The 19,368-nt window shown below is 45.7% G+C and overlaps 1 protein-coding gene across 1 annotated transcript in view; it reads left to right on the forward strand.

The window, feature by feature from the left end:
- The first annotated feature begins 3,183 nt into the window (after positions 1-3,183).
- The window catches only part of LOC142905583 (exosome complex exonuclease RRP44-like), a 67,711-nt gene continuing 51,526 nt past the window's right edge, over positions 3,184-19,368 (forward strand). Inside the window, exons 1-7 of the mRNA XM_076052210.1 lie at positions 3,184-3,289; positions 3,641-3,808; positions 10,202-10,329; positions 11,394-11,480; positions 11,928-12,084; positions 13,786-14,003; positions 14,981-15,149. Coding sequence (XP_075908325.1) covers positions 3,200-3,289; positions 3,641-3,808; positions 10,202-10,329; positions 11,394-11,480; positions 11,928-12,084; positions 13,786-14,003; positions 14,981-15,149 — 1,017 coding nt within the window. The 5' untranslated portion in view covers positions 3,184-3,199. The remainder of the gene's footprint in view (positions 3,290-3,640; positions 3,809-10,201; positions 10,330-11,393; positions 11,481-11,927; positions 12,085-13,785; positions 14,004-14,980; positions 15,150-19,368) is intronic.

Genomic DNA, 19,368 nt, shown 5'->3' on the forward strand with positions numbered 1-19,368 from the left:
ATGTAACTACTACCACAGAGGCAACTTAGTTTGTAGGCACCAGGGTATTGTATGTCCGGAATCACATCTTTTACAGACGGAACCAGATCACGGATTTTATGTAATGTGTTGAAACGGACCTGGATCTTGTGTTTATTCAGGATTTTGGAGATCTTTTTTGTGACCCCCGCAATGTAGGGTAAAGTGATGGTTTTGAAAGGCTCCTCAAGAGGGTTCTTCTTCATGGTTTGAGTGATAGCTTTGCGGATTGTATAGTCGGAGTAACCATTAGCCCTAAGAGCTTGGTGTACGTGCTTGAGTTCACTGCTTATGTGTTCCTGGTCGGATATGCATTGGGCTCTATGATACAGAGTCTTGATGAGAGAATTCTTCTGTGATGGATGGTGGTGGGAATCCGGTTTCAGATAAGCATCCGTATGGGTAGCTTTCCTGTAGACAGAGTGGCTCATTGAACCATCAGGTCTCTTTTTAATTAGGACATCCAAAAAAGGTATCTTGCCATCTATTTCGACTTCCATGGTAAATCTGATGGCTGGGTGTATGGAATTGATGTGGTCGAAGAATTGGTCTAGAGCAAGCCGGCCATGTGGCCAGATGACAAAAGTGTCATCCACGTACCTCTTCCATAAGGTTGGGTGCAGAGTGGCAGTCTGAATGGCGTCAGTCTCAAATTTCTCCATGAAAATGTTAGCTATAACTGGAGAAAGGGGGGAGCCCATTGGGGTGCCCTCAGTTTGTTTGTAGAAAGTTCCATTCCAAGTGAAGTATGTATTGGTTAAACAGTGTCTCACCAGGGGGGGTACCTCAGTGTTTAGTCCTTGATGAACCAAGTCTTCAATGATTGCAATGGTGTCAGGTACAGGAACCTTGGTGAATAAGGAAACTACATCAAAACTGATAAGCAGGTCGTCTGGGGACAGGGAAATACCCTTGATTGTCGATACCAGGTGAGTCGAATTTTGTACCACAGAGGTGGTCTTTCCAGTGAAAGGACGCAGGATTTCAGACAAAAAACGAGCTAGTTTGTAGGTGGGGGAGCCGATAGTAGAGACTATGGGACGAAGGGGTGTATCTACTTTATGTATTTTTGGTAAGCCGTATAATCTTGGTGGCCTGGCAGCAGAAGGTTTCAACGAAAACTGTTTAGATTGATCAATTAATGCGGTTGAATCAGAAATTATTTTGTTGGTTTGTGTGACGAGGCTGTTGGTGGGATCTCTTTTTATTTTTGTATAACTACCATCGTCGAGTAATTCTTTAATTTTGTTGTTGTATTCTATTTTATCCATGATGACAGTAGCATTGCCTTTGTCAGCTGAGAGGACTACAATATCATTCCTCTTTTTTAATTTATATAATTCAAAACGCTCATCTTTGCTGAGGTTGCTAGCTGGCATCTTAGCGTTTTTGAGGGTTGCAGCGATTTCAGATCTTGCTACGTCTGCAGCGATGTGACCCAGGCCCCTGAGAGCAACGTCTACTTGGGCAATTATATCATTAACTGGTATGTGTTTAGGTGTGACTGCAAAGTTTAGACCTTTAGCTAAAACGGATTTCAGACTATCGGAAATAGAACTGTTACTGCGATTAATTACGACTTTGTTAACGTCTAACTATAAATGCACCGTTTAAAAATAAATTTATGCAAACCAACACACCTGAAGACGACCGTTTGAGTTATGTTCGAAACGTCGTGAGAATTTTTTTATTGTTTTATATATATTTTATTATTTTGTTGTTTCCCTTCAACGTGACTTTCCCGAAAAAAAACTAAGATTATAGTTTTAATATAGTTTAAACAAAGAATAACAACAAAAACTCAACCACTTCAAGAGAGACCTTAAACATAATGAACACCGTGTGACCAGACAACAATCCACATTAGAGATGCTGTTAGCTTGATTTTGCGTTTATTAAATGACTTTACATTACATTACTTCAAAATCAAGTCAGGAGTGCTAATCATTTCATACTATTTTTGTATGTACGTAGGGGTTATTTGACCATACTTCGATACGGGTTGGTGAACGGGGGGGGGCATAGATCAGGAGCATAGAAGGACAGGACAACAGTTCATTTTGCTGTACTGCGCTCTGCTGCCTGCCATTTTGGCGCAGAGCCTATACCACCTGTTATGCATATCCAGGCTCAACACGGTGGCGCTTCCACGGTCTGAGCTCCTTTTTAATGTTTATTTTAATTAACTTAATTAGAACTCAAGAGATCAGGACACGTATCATTTGCGAGAGTGACCTGGGTCACAGGGTGGCCTCTATATTGAAAACGAATTTCTTTAGAACTGCTTTTTGTATTTAGATTGTTGTCCTTTCCGCGCACCTCCGATTAGCATGGTTGGCTGTGTACGGTGCGAAATAAGTTCTACATGCATACATACCACAGTGACAAAATGCAAAACATAATAAAGTACAGCAATGAAGTTAATTGAAATTGGCACGAAAACAACTGTGGTTTATGAAAAGTCGACAATATTGCACAAACATAAACAAGTGTTAGATATTAAATCGCATGTAGTGCAAGTTGGCTTGGGCAGATTATTTATAGGCTGATCATTGCACAGTTATACTTATTAAAACGTTACGTAAACATTAAACACATATAGGGTGACTGATGTGCTAAGCAGGTAAGAGAAAATGTCAATCAGTGAAATCATAAAGAATCGAGAGATTAAGCATCAAATTGTGAATTAGATGGGAGGGTAACCTTTGTTGTAGATAATATTGGTCGCAAAAGCTTACGCGTTTTTTTTTAAACGTGTGGTATCTGATGGGCGTGTTCCGGTTGATTCTATCAATCGCCAGAACTGTTTTAACTTATAAATATTTACGGAGGACTCCTCACTGTGATCTTTTGTCATTTTAACAAAGCATCAGTCTCATTATTGACATTGATGAGACACAGCATGAAACCACATCCGCAGGTTAAGCGCTATTGTTTTGGATTGCTCCTTCCCCTTCAAGCCAAATTGTATTGTGTTATGCAGTGAGTTGGTTAAAAAAATAGTTATTTCATTATTTCAGTGTGTGAGAGAGACGCTACTGTGGTGAGTGCTCATTTGAGTTTGCGTTGTCATCTCCCGGTGCTATCCCAGCTGCTGCTGCTGTCGTCGCTCTTGCTTAGATTACGCAACACGATGTTTGTCCTTTGTTTTGGTCTCCAGCTGAAAGCCGAAAGTGGGAAGATGCGTCGGCCCACTGGCAAAGTGGTCGGCATCATCAAGCGGAACTCGAGGCCGCTGTGCGGCATGCTCATGCCCAGCCCAATCAAGGAGGTGGGCTGATCTGCATGTGTGTGTGTACGTGTGGGGAGCGGTAATGTAGCGGTTAGCGCGCTGCGCTACGAATCCTGGGACCCGAGTTGGATTATATTTATCGCTCATAACCAATAAACAGCGCCAAATGTCTGAACCTGTCTTGGGCCCTTCCCTAGGTCGACTCGGCCATAAATGAGTCTCTGATGTGGCATGTAAACATCAGCGCTGTGGAGACAAAGGCGGTCGGGCATGGTGCTGGCCGTACCCACCCCGTCGTTTGCCGTACCAGCTTGAATAGGTGTGTGCTGACGGCACTTGCCCAAACAGTTTGTTGAATGCCTTACTGGGGGCTCATTGGGCGTGTTGCAGGCCACCCGCCACCTGTTCACGCCCGCGGACCGCCGCATGCCACGAGTGCGGGTGGAGACAAGACAAGCAGCGTCCCTGCAGGCCCACCGCATCGTGGTGGCCATCGGTGGCTGGCTGCGACACTCCCGCTACCCGAACGTACGACTGCACCGTGACGCCCCGGACGCCGTGACACCTCACCCGTCTGTCCCGTGGTCGGCATCGTCGGGCTCATCCTTCTGTCACTTGACGCGCGGCCACGCGGCTCTGTATGCAATACAGCCGTCGAACCCAAAACACGAACGGTGACACGGTGAATTGGAAGTCAGGGTGGATGAAGTGGCACCACTGTGATATTTTTTTGTTTGAAAGCATGGCAAACTCACCTGTGATTCAACCTAGGTTATTAAGGTGTTGTAAGTTGATAGTCTCAGCCCAGTCACCAATAACTGCACCAAAAACGATATTAAATTTGGTCGTGCACTTCGATTGTTTGATTTCCATCTCTGAGAAAACTACTGCGTTTGACTGCCATGTGATGAACATTACTTTGATTGGCAGAGTGGTTGGAAAAGCACTGCCCCCCTACAATTTGGACTGCATTTCACTTCAATGGATCTTAGAAGTAGCTCTGTTATGTCTGCTCCTGTGGGTCGTCCTTGACCACGAAGGGTTTGTATAGATTGCTTGTCTTGTGCAATACCATTAACACAATGAGAAACAAAATTGGTGAAAAGTTAAATATATTGTTAAGATGTATTCTTTGGGTTGTATCTTTGTTTAAACAGATGCCGGTTAATATTCTGCATAATGTACGTTAGGTACAAGGTTGGCATTGTGGTTGTGCTTTTCATACCTATTTGCCACTGCACAACCGAGCGACACCATGGCTGGCACGGTTTAGTAGGCTGCAGGTTGTTTATCCACTGCAAAAGCGGATCCATGCCATGGACGGTCAATGCTTTGAACAAGGCTAGGCACGTGCAGATGATGCTGTGGTGCCACGTCCCCGCGGTGTACTGACTGCCGTCACACAATTAACGTGTCGCTAGCCCCGCCCCTGGCCCTGCTCGGCCCCCGGATATATTTGGATGCCTTGTGGGGCCAGCATACTACGGTTTGGTTCTGGTTCGACACGGCAAAAAGCCAGTGGGTGACCACAGACACTTCGAGAGATCTGCACTGTCTGGGTTCCAATGTACCAGTGGAAAAGGGATACCGGTGACGATTGGCCACGTATGTGCATATGCATGTTGAACTTCTTCCGTACCATACATAGACAACCGTGCTAATCGTCGGTGTGCTTGTGCAGGGCCATTTTGTGCGCTCTCTGGGCGAATGTGGGGATAAGGAGACGGAGACGGAGGTGCTGCTGCTGGAGCACGACGTGCCACACCAGCCCTTCAGCCAGGCCGTACTTGCATGCCTGCCCCCTCCCACGTTCAGCATCACAGCAGAGGTACGCATGAGACGTGTGACGATATGTCAATTCATCGATTGAGTTCAATTCTTACGCCTGCGGTGTGTTGGTGTGTTCGGTCGTGCATGTGAGAATCCTTTACTTCAATGTTCTTTATTACAAGGCCCACGGGCCACTGGTGGCCCCTGGGTGGCCTTTGGTGTGGCCCATGACGTGTGGCCCCCGACGTATAGGCCCCCGACAATAGACAAATGCGAAAACACCCCCCATCATCATCAACGTGCTGTCAAACCGCAATAGTTTCAAGATGTTTGGCCTGCGTAGAATACCTTCTAGAGGACCTCTCTGGAGCTCTCCCTCCAGTCGAGGTCCTTCCGCTGCACTGTCATGAACGAGAAGCCACGGGGCTCTACACCTTTACCGCAGACCGTATATAGAAAAGCCGTCGACCTGAAAGAAAGTCGATGGCTCGGACACATCATCGTAAGAAGAGAGGAAATTCACATCGGAGGAAGGAAGGCGATGGACTTATGGAAGCACCAGGGCGGAGACCCGAGAGGCAGGCCTCGAGAGATGCGGATCAAAGTGGTGAGCCAGGATATGGAGGACTTTGCAGTAGCCGTGGAGATGGTCCAGTACATAAATGAATGGAGCAAGGGGACTACAGACTTTTTTCCTATAACGCTGTACTTGCGTTCCTGAAGAACACCGAATTGTGGAAAAATCGCATAATAAATAATATAGGGTAAAGCACAGTCCGCGATAACACGTGAGATGCGTACGCAGGCTTAACAAAGACTTCGGGTACGTGAGTAGCATCTAGAAGCATCCAGAAACATCCCGCCTTGTGTGATGCTACACCGAGGCAACCGTACAACCGCTTATTCTGCCTCGCACAACGCAGTTCTGTTCACTCGATCGCCTTTTATCCAATTCGCATCCATGTTATGAAAAAATGTGTTCCCTAATGCATTCATCGCATTATATCTAATTCACGATATGAAAACACGCAGAGTTATAGGAGAACGGACTGTACTTTCAGAATATTCAGTCGCCTATTGAGAAGATAGAACGCCATTAGAATGAAGTTGGTTTACCCATGTATGGCTCACCCTGTGTTTTGTTTGTTGTAAGGCAGCGTTTTGTTGAACCTGGTGCTGTGTGTGTCCCGTACAAGGACCAGGCTGGCAGGGAGGACCTTCGTGCGTTGTCCATCTGCAGTGTGGATCCTCCAGGCTGCACAGACATCGACGATGCCCTACACTGCAAACCGCTCGACAATGGGAACACCGAGGTATTCATTTGGTGGTGGTAATCGTGGTCACGGTCGCGGTAATTCGTGCCTATTCCTTTCATGGTTTTGTCAATGCTAGCGGAGGTTACAAGGGGAGTTTAAGTGGCACAATGATAAGTGCACTGCACATTCATCCTGTCAAGCTGGTTTAGTTCCAGTCATGGCTAACACCGGTCAGGACTGATTTCAACATGGCTTGGTTCTGGCTTGATCTGCTCCGTTGCCTCCAAAGAAGTATGAGTGGCTCAGCTGTGCCTTGGCTCAGGCTCAGCTCACGGAAATTCTGAGCGTGGCTGGGAGCATGCAGAGATATACGTGGAGGCACAAGGGACACGGAGGCTCAGGGCTGTAACAATGCTTAGAGGCAGCTTGGGTTTTAAGCGTTGCTTTGATGTGGCTTATTGAGAATTAGAATCAGAATATTTATACTGGAGGAATCCAATGAGCTATAAAGCTATTTTTCACATGTCCAGTAGAGGCGGGTAAGAACGTTACAACAGCAAACAGTACAAAAACATAATAGTAGTGCAAAGTACAAGAAAGATCAACAAATAACCCAAACACAAACAAATACAACTAAACCATCCCCATCTTACCAGGAAAAGCCCACTGAGGTATTGATTTATTTTTGATTAGTGACCTGGCCACAACTGAATAGCTCAACAAAGTGGCCCATCATTTGGACATTTATAGCAGCCAAAATAATAGAAATAATCTCAATGCATGTTGCGCGAGAGCCAAGCCTGAGCCAAGCCATGGCTAAGACCCCACTGGCCTAAGTGTCCACGTCACTGGCCGAATGCCTGGTTCACAATGAATGCAGCAGGTAGTAATGGGTGTGCATTTCATTTCACATTATTGTGCTTTGGTTGGAGTGGCTATGGTGGAGGTTATGCATGCATGTGGAGTGAGCGACTTCCGCCAGACGTCTAGTAGAAGGCGTCTTATTTATTAAAAGCACACAGGGCGATACACTTCGTAACGCGGCTACACCTAGGCAGTACAAACACGCAGCCCATTTGCGTCCTGCGTAGCTACGCTGGCTGGTTGACGAGCGTAGCGGCGGAGACAGAGCTGCTCTTGCAGAAGAACCAGCCACGTGGTCGGAGACGAAGAGATGACGACCGTAGCGACGCAACCAGGACCCAGACCCCACGCTAACAGCCCCGAAGTTCTGATTCGGTGCTCTTTATATCTGCCTGGAGTGGCCAAGCTCCACCTCTGGCCACGCCCCCTTTCTAGAACCTTCTAGGCCCTTCGGGATGGTTCCCGGAGCTTCTCGACTGACTCCGCCGTTGACCTTTACCCCAGATACGCCCCTTCATAATAAGGCATTATGTAATGCAGCTATAACCTTAATTACCCTTACAGGCCGCAGGTATCACCCTGTCATTACACATCCATGCATGTGAGGGTGGTGACGGTGTGTTAATGTGTGTTCTAGGTTGGGGTACACATCGCCGATGTGAGCTATTTTATCCGGCCGGGGAATGCCTTGGATGAGGAGGCATCTCTGCGTGGTACCACAGTTTACCTGTGTGAGAAGGTGAGATGTGGATTTCTTCTTGCCACAATATCAAGTGTTTTACGACCCGCCGATTTCATCCTTTCATTCTTAACTTTACGACATGATGTAAAATATTACGATGTAACGATCATCGCGGTACCAGTTTCCCCACAACTTTGTAATTGTATTTGACATTTTCATCACATTTTTTTGCGTGCTTTTCAGTACTTCCCGTATGAATAACGATAACTTAAAAATGAATTAGAATTTAAAAAATGTGCAACAACAATGCTAAATATCTCTCATGATGTTTTAAACGAGGTGATTTTTGTGGATTTCTTATAATATGATGTACCGTGACATCATGAGCGGCAGGCTATCGGCGCAGTGGTAACACTCGTGCCTTGCAGCAAGGAGACGCTGGGTTTGATTACTCAACTCTTGTGCCTTTTTGCTTGCAGCTTTGTTTGTTCTCCCCCCTGTTAGTGAATGGGTTTCCTCTGGATTCATCAGATTTCCTCTAAATAAAACCCATACAATCTTAACTGGCATTCGCGAAAACATCCCCTTGCTGAACAGTTACCTGCAGGTGACTTAATCATGTGTGGGTTTGCTTGCAAAACACTCGTTGAGTTGGTGCATATGTATTTGCCAGATTGTGTTTATTGACAGAGAAGTTGTTGCGTTTATGTGTTTGTGCGCCTGCAGAGGATTGATATGGTGCCAGAGTTATTGAGCTCAAACCTGTGTTCCTTGAGATCCAACGTCGACCGGTGAGATGCACCAACAACTGTGAACTCGCGAGTGTGCACATTGCAACCCATACTCAGCAGCTAACGTGCGTTGTTGCCAGGTGCACATGTAATCCCATGATGCGTGGCACTGTTTAAGTGTCATTGTACAGATCCACACAAGCATGTGTACATACATAAGCAGCCAAACCAGGATGGCACAATGGTAACACATGTCTCACAGCAAGAATGGCCTAAGATTGATGCCCGACTTGGTTGCCTTTCCATGTAGATTTTGTATGTTCTCCCCCTATTTAGCATGGGTTGACTCCAGGTTATCAGGTTTCCTCTCATCGCTAACATAAACGTGTTATTACTACTATGATCCTTAACCATGGAAAGCCTCACTGAATCTCATAACTTCGGGAGGGTACTGCAAAGCTTTTGCAGTCGAACAATGGTTGCTACATATATATTCCAGTTGAGTAATTTGTAACAACCCAAACCGGTATTTGGCCAAACATCCCGCTGCTGAAAGAATGACTCGACTACCAAAAACTTGGCAAGACCCTCCTGAAAAAGAGTCTCGAGACTTTGCGAGGCTTTCCTGAGTGAACACCCTGCACCACTCCAATGTCGACGACTCTGCCACTCGACGGTGAATGGCGACGGTGCATGTGCTTTGCGCGTGCAGGCTGGCGTTCTCGTGCATATGGGAGATGACTCCAAAGGCTGAGATTGTGAGCACACGTTTTACCAAGAGCATCATCAATTCCAAGGTGATTCCCCCCCCCCCCCCCCCCCACAGACGTTCAGTTTTTGTAAAACTCTCGTTTGCTTTCACGTGTATTGTATCGGTGCCTTGCTATGTTAGTGCAGTTGAGGTTTCCGGATGGCTGAGAGGTCAGAGCGTTGAGCTTGCACCTCTGAGTTCACAAGTGTAGCGAGATGAAACGGGTTCACAAGTGGTAGTATGTATGTTGAACTTCTTTCGCACCGTACGTAGCCAACTGTGCTAATCGGAGGTGCGAGGTAGGACATGAAAGTAGTGAGTTGATGGTCTCTGTCCAGTCAACAATCACTGCACAAAACACAGGTTTGTTTTTTTAGGTTAGATCGTGTAAATATGTAAATGTATCATTAAACCCACCCCCACCCGACACAGCCAACTAATAAGGGTTGTCACGTAAACAGAACATGCCAATTCGTCACGAGTACAGCACACCGGTGTGTTGTACCAGTGACGAATTGGCCACGTTCTGTTTATGTGACAACCCTTACTAGTCGGCTGTGTCGGGTGGTGGCGGGTTTAACGACACATTTATGTATTTACACAATCTAACCCAAACAACCTGTATTATGGATGATATTGGTCACGAAAGCCTACGTGTTAAACTCACTGCATGAAAGACCACCAAATTACATTGCACTAAATTTGGTTAAATTCCAGCTTTGAGAATTAAAAAAATATATCAATTTTACTTTCTTTGGGTGAGCGTAACTCTCAGTGGTCATCGGGAGCCACGTAGACATCTGTTGAGTTCTGGCTTGGGCTTGGATCAGGCGTGGGCATTGTGTAATTGCGAGGACCCCATGGTTCACCCGTGGTGTGTTCATCGTATCCCCGCAGGCGTCTCTGACGTACGCAGAGGCTCAGCTAATGATGGACGACGCTGGGCGGAAGGATCCGGTCACCAGCAGCTTGCGTGGCCTCAACTCCCTGGCCAAGATCCTCAAGCAGAGGCGCATTCAAAACGGGTAACTCATTGTCAAGATCTTCATCCCCTCCACCGCCACTGGAGCGATGAGCCGTATTAATGTGTGCACCGCATTTAGTCGATCGGCAGGTCGCCTGTGGCGCGGTAAAGTGTGGTTACTCCCGTGTCTTCTAAGACATCCGGCCAGCGTGGAAGAGTAGGCTAAAATACATTGAGAGGGACTGTAAAAGGGTGTATCCCTAGAGGGGCCGCCTCTTATGGGAGCCCCCTTCTTCCAGCAGTGGCTTGAGCAAGCAATTGCAAGGCTGCACCTGTTGCTTTTTTGACCCCATGATGCATGAGGCTTGGGTGAATATCATGCACAAACAAGTGTTACAGGATTCATACTCTGGTTTTTTTCGGTAAAGTCACGTAGGTAAAACTATAAAATAAAATAACAACTAAATTAAATCACGACGTTTCGGGCGCAACACAAGCATCCTTCTTCAGGTGGGACAACCACAGCCAGAAACAATTGCTGAAGTGGGCAAAAAAGGGCTGTTGTAACAAGAGGCTATATAGGTAAGAGAGTGGGGGGGAGCAAGGGGGGAGAGATAGAGATGGGGGGTGTGGGGTAGGGGAAGTGGGGTGCTGCTAGAGGGATTAAAGGGGCGAGCACGGCAAAATGCCGGGGGGGGGGGAAGTGAGTGGGGCTGGGAGTGGGAGGCTGAAGAAGCTGGAGATGCGGAAATGAAGGCAACAATAAAGAAGTTAAGGTTTTACCTGGTTAATAACATCCTTCTAGATTGGAGTGTTACAGGCTGCTGCGGGGCTACATTGTGGGCAATAGAGGACAATGCAGTGACATAAATTTTTTACTCTTCTTAATGCTCCCATGTCTGTGCTCCCCCACCTTTGCCAACGCGTACTGACCACCACGGTTAAGTACGGTAAAACCACCCCACGACCCGTATGACAGGGGGCGGCCCTCATCCAGCAGTGGATTGACTTAACGAGCTGTGCATGTTCAACTCAAATATCTGAGTTTGTGAAGTGTCTTATATTAAGATTCTGTGTTGTTTTGGCTGGACATGATAATCGCTCATGTCCCTTCTCCACCCGTAGGGCATTGACTCTGGCATCCCCTGAGGTCCGATTCCACATGGACAGCGAAACCCACGACCCGATCGACCTGCAGACCAAGGAACTCAAGTGAGTCTCGTCAACAAGACACCTCCCATGACTGCGATCCGACTGTTGTGCAGATCTCTCTATCAGAATCAAAATATATATTTCTACTGGAAGAATCCGATGAGCTATAAAGCTCTTTTTTCACAGATGTCCAGTTGGGGCAGGTCACAACGTTACAACAACAAACAATACAAGCACACGTTAGGATTGCAAAGTATTGGAAAGGTAAACAAATAACTTAAACAAATATACAAATAAAACTAAACTATTTTTATCTTACCAAGTACAAATATACAAATAAAACTAAACTATTTTTATCGTACCAAGTAAAACCCTGACCACAAATGATAGCTGAACAAAGTGGCTTATCACGTGGGAAATTTATTATCAGCAAAATAATCTAAGATAAAGAATCTTGACCCTTGTGGTTGATGTGTTGTGGTGGCGGAAACTGGTGCGTGTACACAGGGAGACCAACTCGATGGTGGAGGAGTTCATGTTGCTCGCCAACATCTCCGTGGCGGAGCGCATCGTAGGCGAATTCCCCGAGTGTGCGCTGCTCCGACGCCACCCGGCGCCTCCGCCTTCCAACTACGACATCTTGGTGAAGGCGGCGAAATCAAAGGTAGAGTTAGAACCCCTTTTAACGACCACCCTTGTTAACTAATCGCTTAACAACGGGCCTCCATAGAGCTCAATGTGTAGGCTTAACCGACCATTTCCCTGTTAACGACGGGCTCTTGTAGGTACAGTAAATATGAATTAATGCCACGTAAAAGGAAAACAATAAAATAAATATAAAACAATAAAATTATCACGACGTTTCGACTGCAACACAAGCAATCATCATCAGGTGTGAAAACCACAACAAGAAAATTTGAAAAAAGTGGCAGTTATTTTTAACGTTAGCACCACGGAGAGAGATTTGACAGTTTGTTCAGATGGACGAGTCCATCTTTGTTCGGAAAAGAGGAGGGGGGAGACAAAAAATAATGGATGCGTTCTGACACCCACCTTAAGCGTGATCAATCAATTAAGACCCAAAATGGCTTATCAAATCTCTCTCCGTGGTGCTAACGTTAAAATAACCGCCACTTTTTTCAAATTTTCTTGTTGTGGTTTTCACACCTGATGATGATTGCTTGTGTTGCAGTCGAAACGTCGTGAGAATTTTATTGTTGTATATTTTTATTATTTTATTGTTTCCCTTCTACGTGAATTTACCGAAAGAACCAAGAATATGAATCCCTGCAGTCACGAAAGTTTTAAATCAAAATGAATTCATGCATTTATTAACAGTGTTTATTTTAATATGATGTGTTTATAATGTTAGTATCTTTATGTATTAATATCCATTGTTTAAATATTATAAAGTACGTTTTTTGGGTGAACAAGGGAAACTTTCGATGCTATCGGAACGAATTAAGCTTTTAACACGTATTTCCTATACTCGCTTAATGACCAAATCCTTTAATGCTCGTGTTCGTGGAACCAATTACCGTCTTTAAGAGGGGTTCTACTGTCTCTAGATTGCTGTTAACCTTCCTTCAATATCATCCTCCTCGCAAGGAATTCAGAGGTCGTCGGGTGGCTCAAATTTTTGTTTGAGGTCTTTTGGTTTAACCGGGTGAGAACTCAAGAGAACATAATAGTCTCATTTGCAAGGGTCACCTGGGTCACCCTATGACCCAGAGATTACAGCTGGGACCCTGGCTTCAAAATCCAGCAGCCACATTGAACATACTGTGTTATCAAGTGTAGGGAGTTGAAGGACTCGGCTCGTTTCCCAGCTACTCCACAGAAATAAGCAACAAAAAACCATCACGATAAATGTAGTACTGTATTTAATTTTAGATAAATTCCAGCAATGAAATGTTGAAATATCAGGTCGACTTATTGTGATGAACATTATGCTCAAAATGGGTGGGAATGTGCTACCCCCTACTGTGAAGCAGAGGTGTCTTGAAACGATGTCAGTATTGGCCTGAGCGAGCAATTGCAGGGCTGCACCTTTTACCTTTATCTTGAGATGTAGCCGTATAGTTTCCACTCGCCCTTAGAGGCAGAACAACTCAAAAGGTGTGACGAACCACAGACAACGCTGGAAGGCAGCCAGGCACTGTGCCAGATGTAGATTAATCCACTTGCTGTACTGCCTTCTCCTGGCAAGCCAGGTTATGGAAACCTGAATGCCCACAGGAAGTGCGCTGAATAACGTTTTCTTTCCAATACACCACAACCCTTGCTGCTTCCCCAGCACTGAACTACAAGCCACGTGCGGGATAGTCACCTCACAAACGCCGGTGTGCCCGATTTTTTTGCGCAGAACATCGAGATCCAGGTGGACTCGGCTAAGGCGTTGGCCGAGTCCCTGGACCGGGCGGCGGTGCCGGGAGCGCCACCATACCTCAACACTCTGCTGCGCATCCTGGCCACGCGCTGCATGATGCAGGCCATCTACTTCTGCTCCGGCATGGAGCCCGACACCCACCACTACGGGCTCGCCACCGCCATCTACACCCACTTCACGTCGCCCATTCGACGGTGACGTGCTCTGGCGTCAGGCACACGCGTGAAATCGACCTTCGCGATTATTGAGGGGACTATGTTGTTGTCTTGGTGTGGTCTGGGACTGTGCTGCCTTTCCCAAGTTTAGGAATTTATTTATTAATTGATGTACTTATGCAATGTTAACTTGTGATTACGGCACACCTCCAATTAGCACGGTTGGCTACGTACGGTGCGAATTAAGTTTAACATACAACTTGTATATCTTTTTTCTATTATTTACTTTTACTGATTTGTTTACCTTTCCTCTTCTTAGCACTCCTATCATATACCTACTGGACATCTGTCAAAACGAGCTTTTATCGCGAATCGGATTTCTCCAGGATAAAGATTCAGATTTTGAGTTATTTTTCCAAAAGGTCCTATAAACGGGAAGTTTGGCCAATTCCTTAAATGGTTGTTTGGCTTGTGTTGGGGAAAAACTAGAGGATCCGGAGAACACCAACGCCTACAAGGAGGGTGACAGTGTTCCACGTGCAGAATCAAGAATCCATTGCCGTGTTGCAGCGGCGGCCAAAAGTGAAATGCAATTCTGCCATGGATCGCTAACGATTTTGTTGTGGATCTTAAATAAGAACACAGATATGAGCAGGCAGCAATTTGCGCTACATCTGTTGACAAATAAAAAATCCTCAACAAAGAATTAAATTCATACATTAACAAAGATAATTTCCACCAGCAGATGGTGCTAGAACGTGGTATGGCCAGAGTACAGTATTCTATCACAGCGTTAAATCCATCTGAGTCATTGTTTGCGTAGCTTTCTGGTGGATCGTCAAACCCGCTGAGATCCACCAGAATGAATCGCGGTGCTTGGTGGATTAATACCGCTGCTCCGTTGGCATCTCGTGGCCATACCGCAGCCTGTATCTACTGTAAATGTAATCTTCATATTAAATAGAGGCTACAACAAATGTGAATATTGTTGTTGTTGTCTCCCTGTACCGTTACAGATACTCGGATGTGATTGTGCACCGGCTGCTGGCCGTGTGCGTGGGCGCCGACCCCACGTACCCGGCGCTCACCGACAAGCAGAATCAGCAGCAGCTCTGCAACAACCTCAACTACCGCCACAAGATGGCGCAGTACGCCCAACGCTCGTATGTAGCTTTCCACACGCAGGTGGGAGGCGGAAGTGTGGGCCACGTGGAGCTTGCACGGCGTGTGCTTAGGCACCTGATAATGAGTCCATTCGTCTCTTGAAAACCATTTTTAAGGTCACGAAAGCAGGCATCGTATTGTGCGTGTAGTAAGAATCAATTGTTTTCTATTCACACGCTTACGTGTGGTGGTGCCGTGGCTGTACTGGTTGGCTACACTTGACATTGCTTTTCAGCATTCTTCTGTGTTTGCTGAAAAACCTGGTTACTTGGCACATTTGCCCATGATGTGACAACTTTATTTGATTGGCTCTGTCAGGTGATGGAGGATTATAGTCAATACAATTGACATTGTACCTTCACGATTGAACTCAAAATAATCCCCATGACATGATGCCAATAGCACAACTGGAATAAATTAGCGGGGGGATGCAGGAAAATTACCTTAAATTTTGTTAAATAATTATGGGCTTGGTAAGTGATGCGCGTGTGTCTGCTCTTGGCCACGTAGCGGTGATTAACGGCTGTTGTTGTTGTGGTCTCAGTTGTTCTTCAAGACTAAGAGAGTGGTGAGCGAAGAGGGCTTCGTGCTGTTTGCGCGCAAAAACGCCGTGGTGGTGCTCATTGTTGTTGTGGTCTCAGTTGTTCTTCAAGACTAAGAGAGTGGTGAGCGAAGAGGGCTTCGTGCTGTTTGCGCGCAAAAACGCCGTGGTGGTGCTCATTCCCAAGTACGTCTTGGAGGGGACGGTTTTCTTTGACTCCAAAGATCTCAAGCTCAACGTTACCTTCGACGAGGAGGTAGGGCATGTGTTCACTTAACCGGGAGACATTGGCATTTCCCGAACGGCTGAATTCTGCATTTAAACCCAGGACTGGCTTAATGCACTGGGACCCAAGCCCCCTGACCATCTCTCTACGATTAGGTTTCTATCAGACACACAGACACTTGGTTTAAGGTGGAAGAACGCAGTGAGATACGAAGCTCCGTTTTTTTTGCCATTTGGCAGTGTGGACTATTACAGAGGAAGTTACACCGGTGGATACATTAGAGCCGGATGGCTCACAGGGCTATACCAAAATAAACTGAAACTGAATTAAATGATGTAAATGCGTTTCAAATATAAAACTGTCACAATTAAATTTGCTTTGGAAATAACTGCCATGACGGAGCCCGTATTGTCACGGAGAGGACATCACATAAAAAATACAGTAAAATCCTTCAGATCCGGAAGAATTATAGAGAAAATCTAATGCTTTCTGTAAACAATGAGAAACTCGAAGGGCAGAAAAGTACTTGTAGAATAAAAACAAATGAGGGAAATAGTAGTTGATGCAAAAAGTGATCTCTAGATGGCAAAAAGCACATTTGTCATCAGTGGATCCGGTCCTTTCCAGCATGCCTTGCATGCCGCATTACATTGTCACTCTGCGTGGATAATGCACACAGCCTAATTTGGACCAGAAGCTCAAAAGGGTCAACATTTGCAGCCATATTTTAGGTATGTTCTTAACTGCAATTGTGCACTCCATATAACCTAAGGGGGGTTGCATCTACTCCTTAATGATGGCCAAATAAGGCTTTAAAATTCCTTGGCTGGCCCGCACATCACGATCCCTCGGTTGGTTTGGTCATTGCAGCCATCGGCTTCTCATGCCTGATTTTCAGCTCGCGGTGAGGTGGCCCAAGCGGTATTGCATTCGCTGTGTGTTGTGGAGATTTGTGTTTCAAACTCGGTGGCCACTCCGGTTAATACTGTGGTGTGTCTTCTTTGGTTCTTTCGGTAAAGTCACGTAGAATGAGAATAAAATAATAAATTGATAAAATAAAATAGCACAATAATATTCTCACGACGTTTCGGCCACAACACAAGCGGCCTTCATCAGGTGAAGGGACGAGACTGTGTTGTGGCCGAAACGTCGTGAGAATATTATTGTGTTATTTTATTTTATCAATTTATTATTTTATTCTCATTCTACGTGACTTTACCGAAAGAACCAAAGAAGATGAATCCTTGCAGTCACGAAATCTTTAAATCGAAACTGTGGTGTGTATTAAGCGTAAAATATTTACAGGCTATCCGCTTTAACAGTGGACGTTAAAAGATCCTGTAACGTTATTCGTGTGCCAGCATCATGGTCCAAGGTTGGCAAATTACATGCAAATTACTTATTTGGGGAGCACATATCAATCGTTCGCCTCCTTTTACAAAGACGTAGCAGTGACCTTGAATGCAAACGTTTTGAGAATCAGTGAGGCTTTTCTGAGTGATCCATGTAATAGTATGAATAATAACGTTGGGTTTACGTCAATCCGTGCTTGTGTGCAGGGCACTTGGCAGAGAGCAGTCAGCGGTAGTGTAGCGGTTAGCGCTCTGCGCTACGATCCCGGCGACTTGGGTTCGATTCCTTCGCACGGTCAACATCAGTGATGATTATCTGAACCGGTCCTGGGCCTCGCCTAGGTTGACTCGGAACTCAATTGAATGCCTGCTGCGGTGTGTAAACATCGCCACTGGGGAGACAAAGGCGGCCGGGCATGGCGCTGGCAACCCACCCCTTTGTGTGCCGTGCCGGCCTTCATCTGTGCTCCTCGCCAACAGCACTTGCCCCAACAGTCTGTTAAGGCTACATTGGAGATATGTCTTTGTGTTTTGTGTAGGGCCCCACGCTGTGCGTGGAGGGCATCGCGCTGAACATGTTCGACCGCGTGTGCGTGCGCGTGTCGCTGGATTCGTCCAACCTGCAGCACCAGCGGATCCGCATGCACCTCGTCCGCCCGGAGGTACTCACCGTGCGGCGCGACGCGCAACCTCGGAATACCACCGATTTCTATTGTGACCATGCTGCTGTTGCTGCTTGCTGCGCCAGCAGTAGTGCACAAAAAACAAACGCTTGCCGCATCGGAACGTCAGCGGGCCGAAAATTAATGGCACAAGCCACAGCATAGCGCTTGTTGCCATGCAACCCAAACTGTGGGACCGTATACTAAACCCATAGAGACACAGAGATACATAGGAGATACAGAGAGACCCATTATGATTCCTAGAGATTCATAGAGACTCATACAGATACATAGCAGTGCATTAAAAACAAGCTCCTGTACGATTGTGGCCATGCAACCCAAACTATGGACTACATTTTACACCACTGTAGTCTGCACTCCTTGAATGGAGGGGGTGGCAAGATGACACAAACTCTCTCCTGAGGCTCTCCCGTAGCTATCAGACCCATACATTGGCATTTAGCCCCTGAACGTAATATCCTTATAACACAGGAATAAAATATAAACTCCGGTCTTGGATGGAAAAAATATATGTATAGCTAGCATTTTGAGCTGCAGTCTGTTGTCCTATACCTCCTGTAACTGGCAAATTGGATATAACGCAATGATGAATGTATGAAGGAACGCATTTTTTGTATAACGCGGATCCAAACTGGATATAACTCGGTTGAATGAATGGAACTACGTCGCGCGAGTAGGAATAAGCGGTCGTAACGGCTGCCTCGGCGTAGCATCACACAAGGCGGGATGCTGCTGGATGCTTCTAGATGCTACCCACGTTCCTTGGTCTTTGTTCAGCCTGTGTTACGCATCTCACGCGTTATTGCGGACTGCGCTTTACCCCATAAAATATATTATTTATTATAACACGATTTTTCCAAAACGCGGTGTTCTTGAGGTACGCAACTACCGTATTATAGAACAGACTGTATATCCAAAGACTATGGGACACTATCCCTACCTATATCAGTTGTGACTGTCCGTGTGTTTAAATCCAGCTTGAAAACATCGTTATTAATTGGCTTTTCCTGGATTCTGATTGGTTATTACTGTGAGAGGAATCATTATGATTAGCTTTTATTGCATTTTGCATGCTGTGTAAAGTGTCAGTATCACTGTCATTATTGTTATTATCGGCTTTTACTTTATTTCTATTGGCTTGTATCTATACTTGAGTAGTTTTTTAATGTCCAGTGCTTTTTTGAGATATTTCGATATGCAAGGTGCTGTATAAAATAGATTTTTATTATGGCCCTAGTTCATTGCACAAGAAGGGCCATTATCTGAAACGTGACCTATTTAAATGATGAATGCGAGTTCTCAAGATACCAAGCTAAGTCAGGGTGTGGGAGCCTTGGTAGATATCAGATTTCTTAACAAAACTCCATGAGTCTGTTCTGCATGGGTTTCCTCCGGGTTCTCTGGTTTCCTCCCATATCTAAAAATAAGCATGCGTTGA

The sequence above is a fragment of the Petromyzon marinus genome, chromosome 55 (genome assembly GCF_048934315.1).
Source record: "Petromyzon marinus isolate PM22_M1 ecotype Great Lakes invasive population chromosome 55, UKy_Petmar_22M1.pri1.0, whole genome shotgun sequence".
Classification (NCBI taxonomy): Eukaryota; Metazoa; Chordata; class Hyperoartia; order Petromyzontiformes; family Petromyzontidae; genus Petromyzon; species Petromyzon marinus.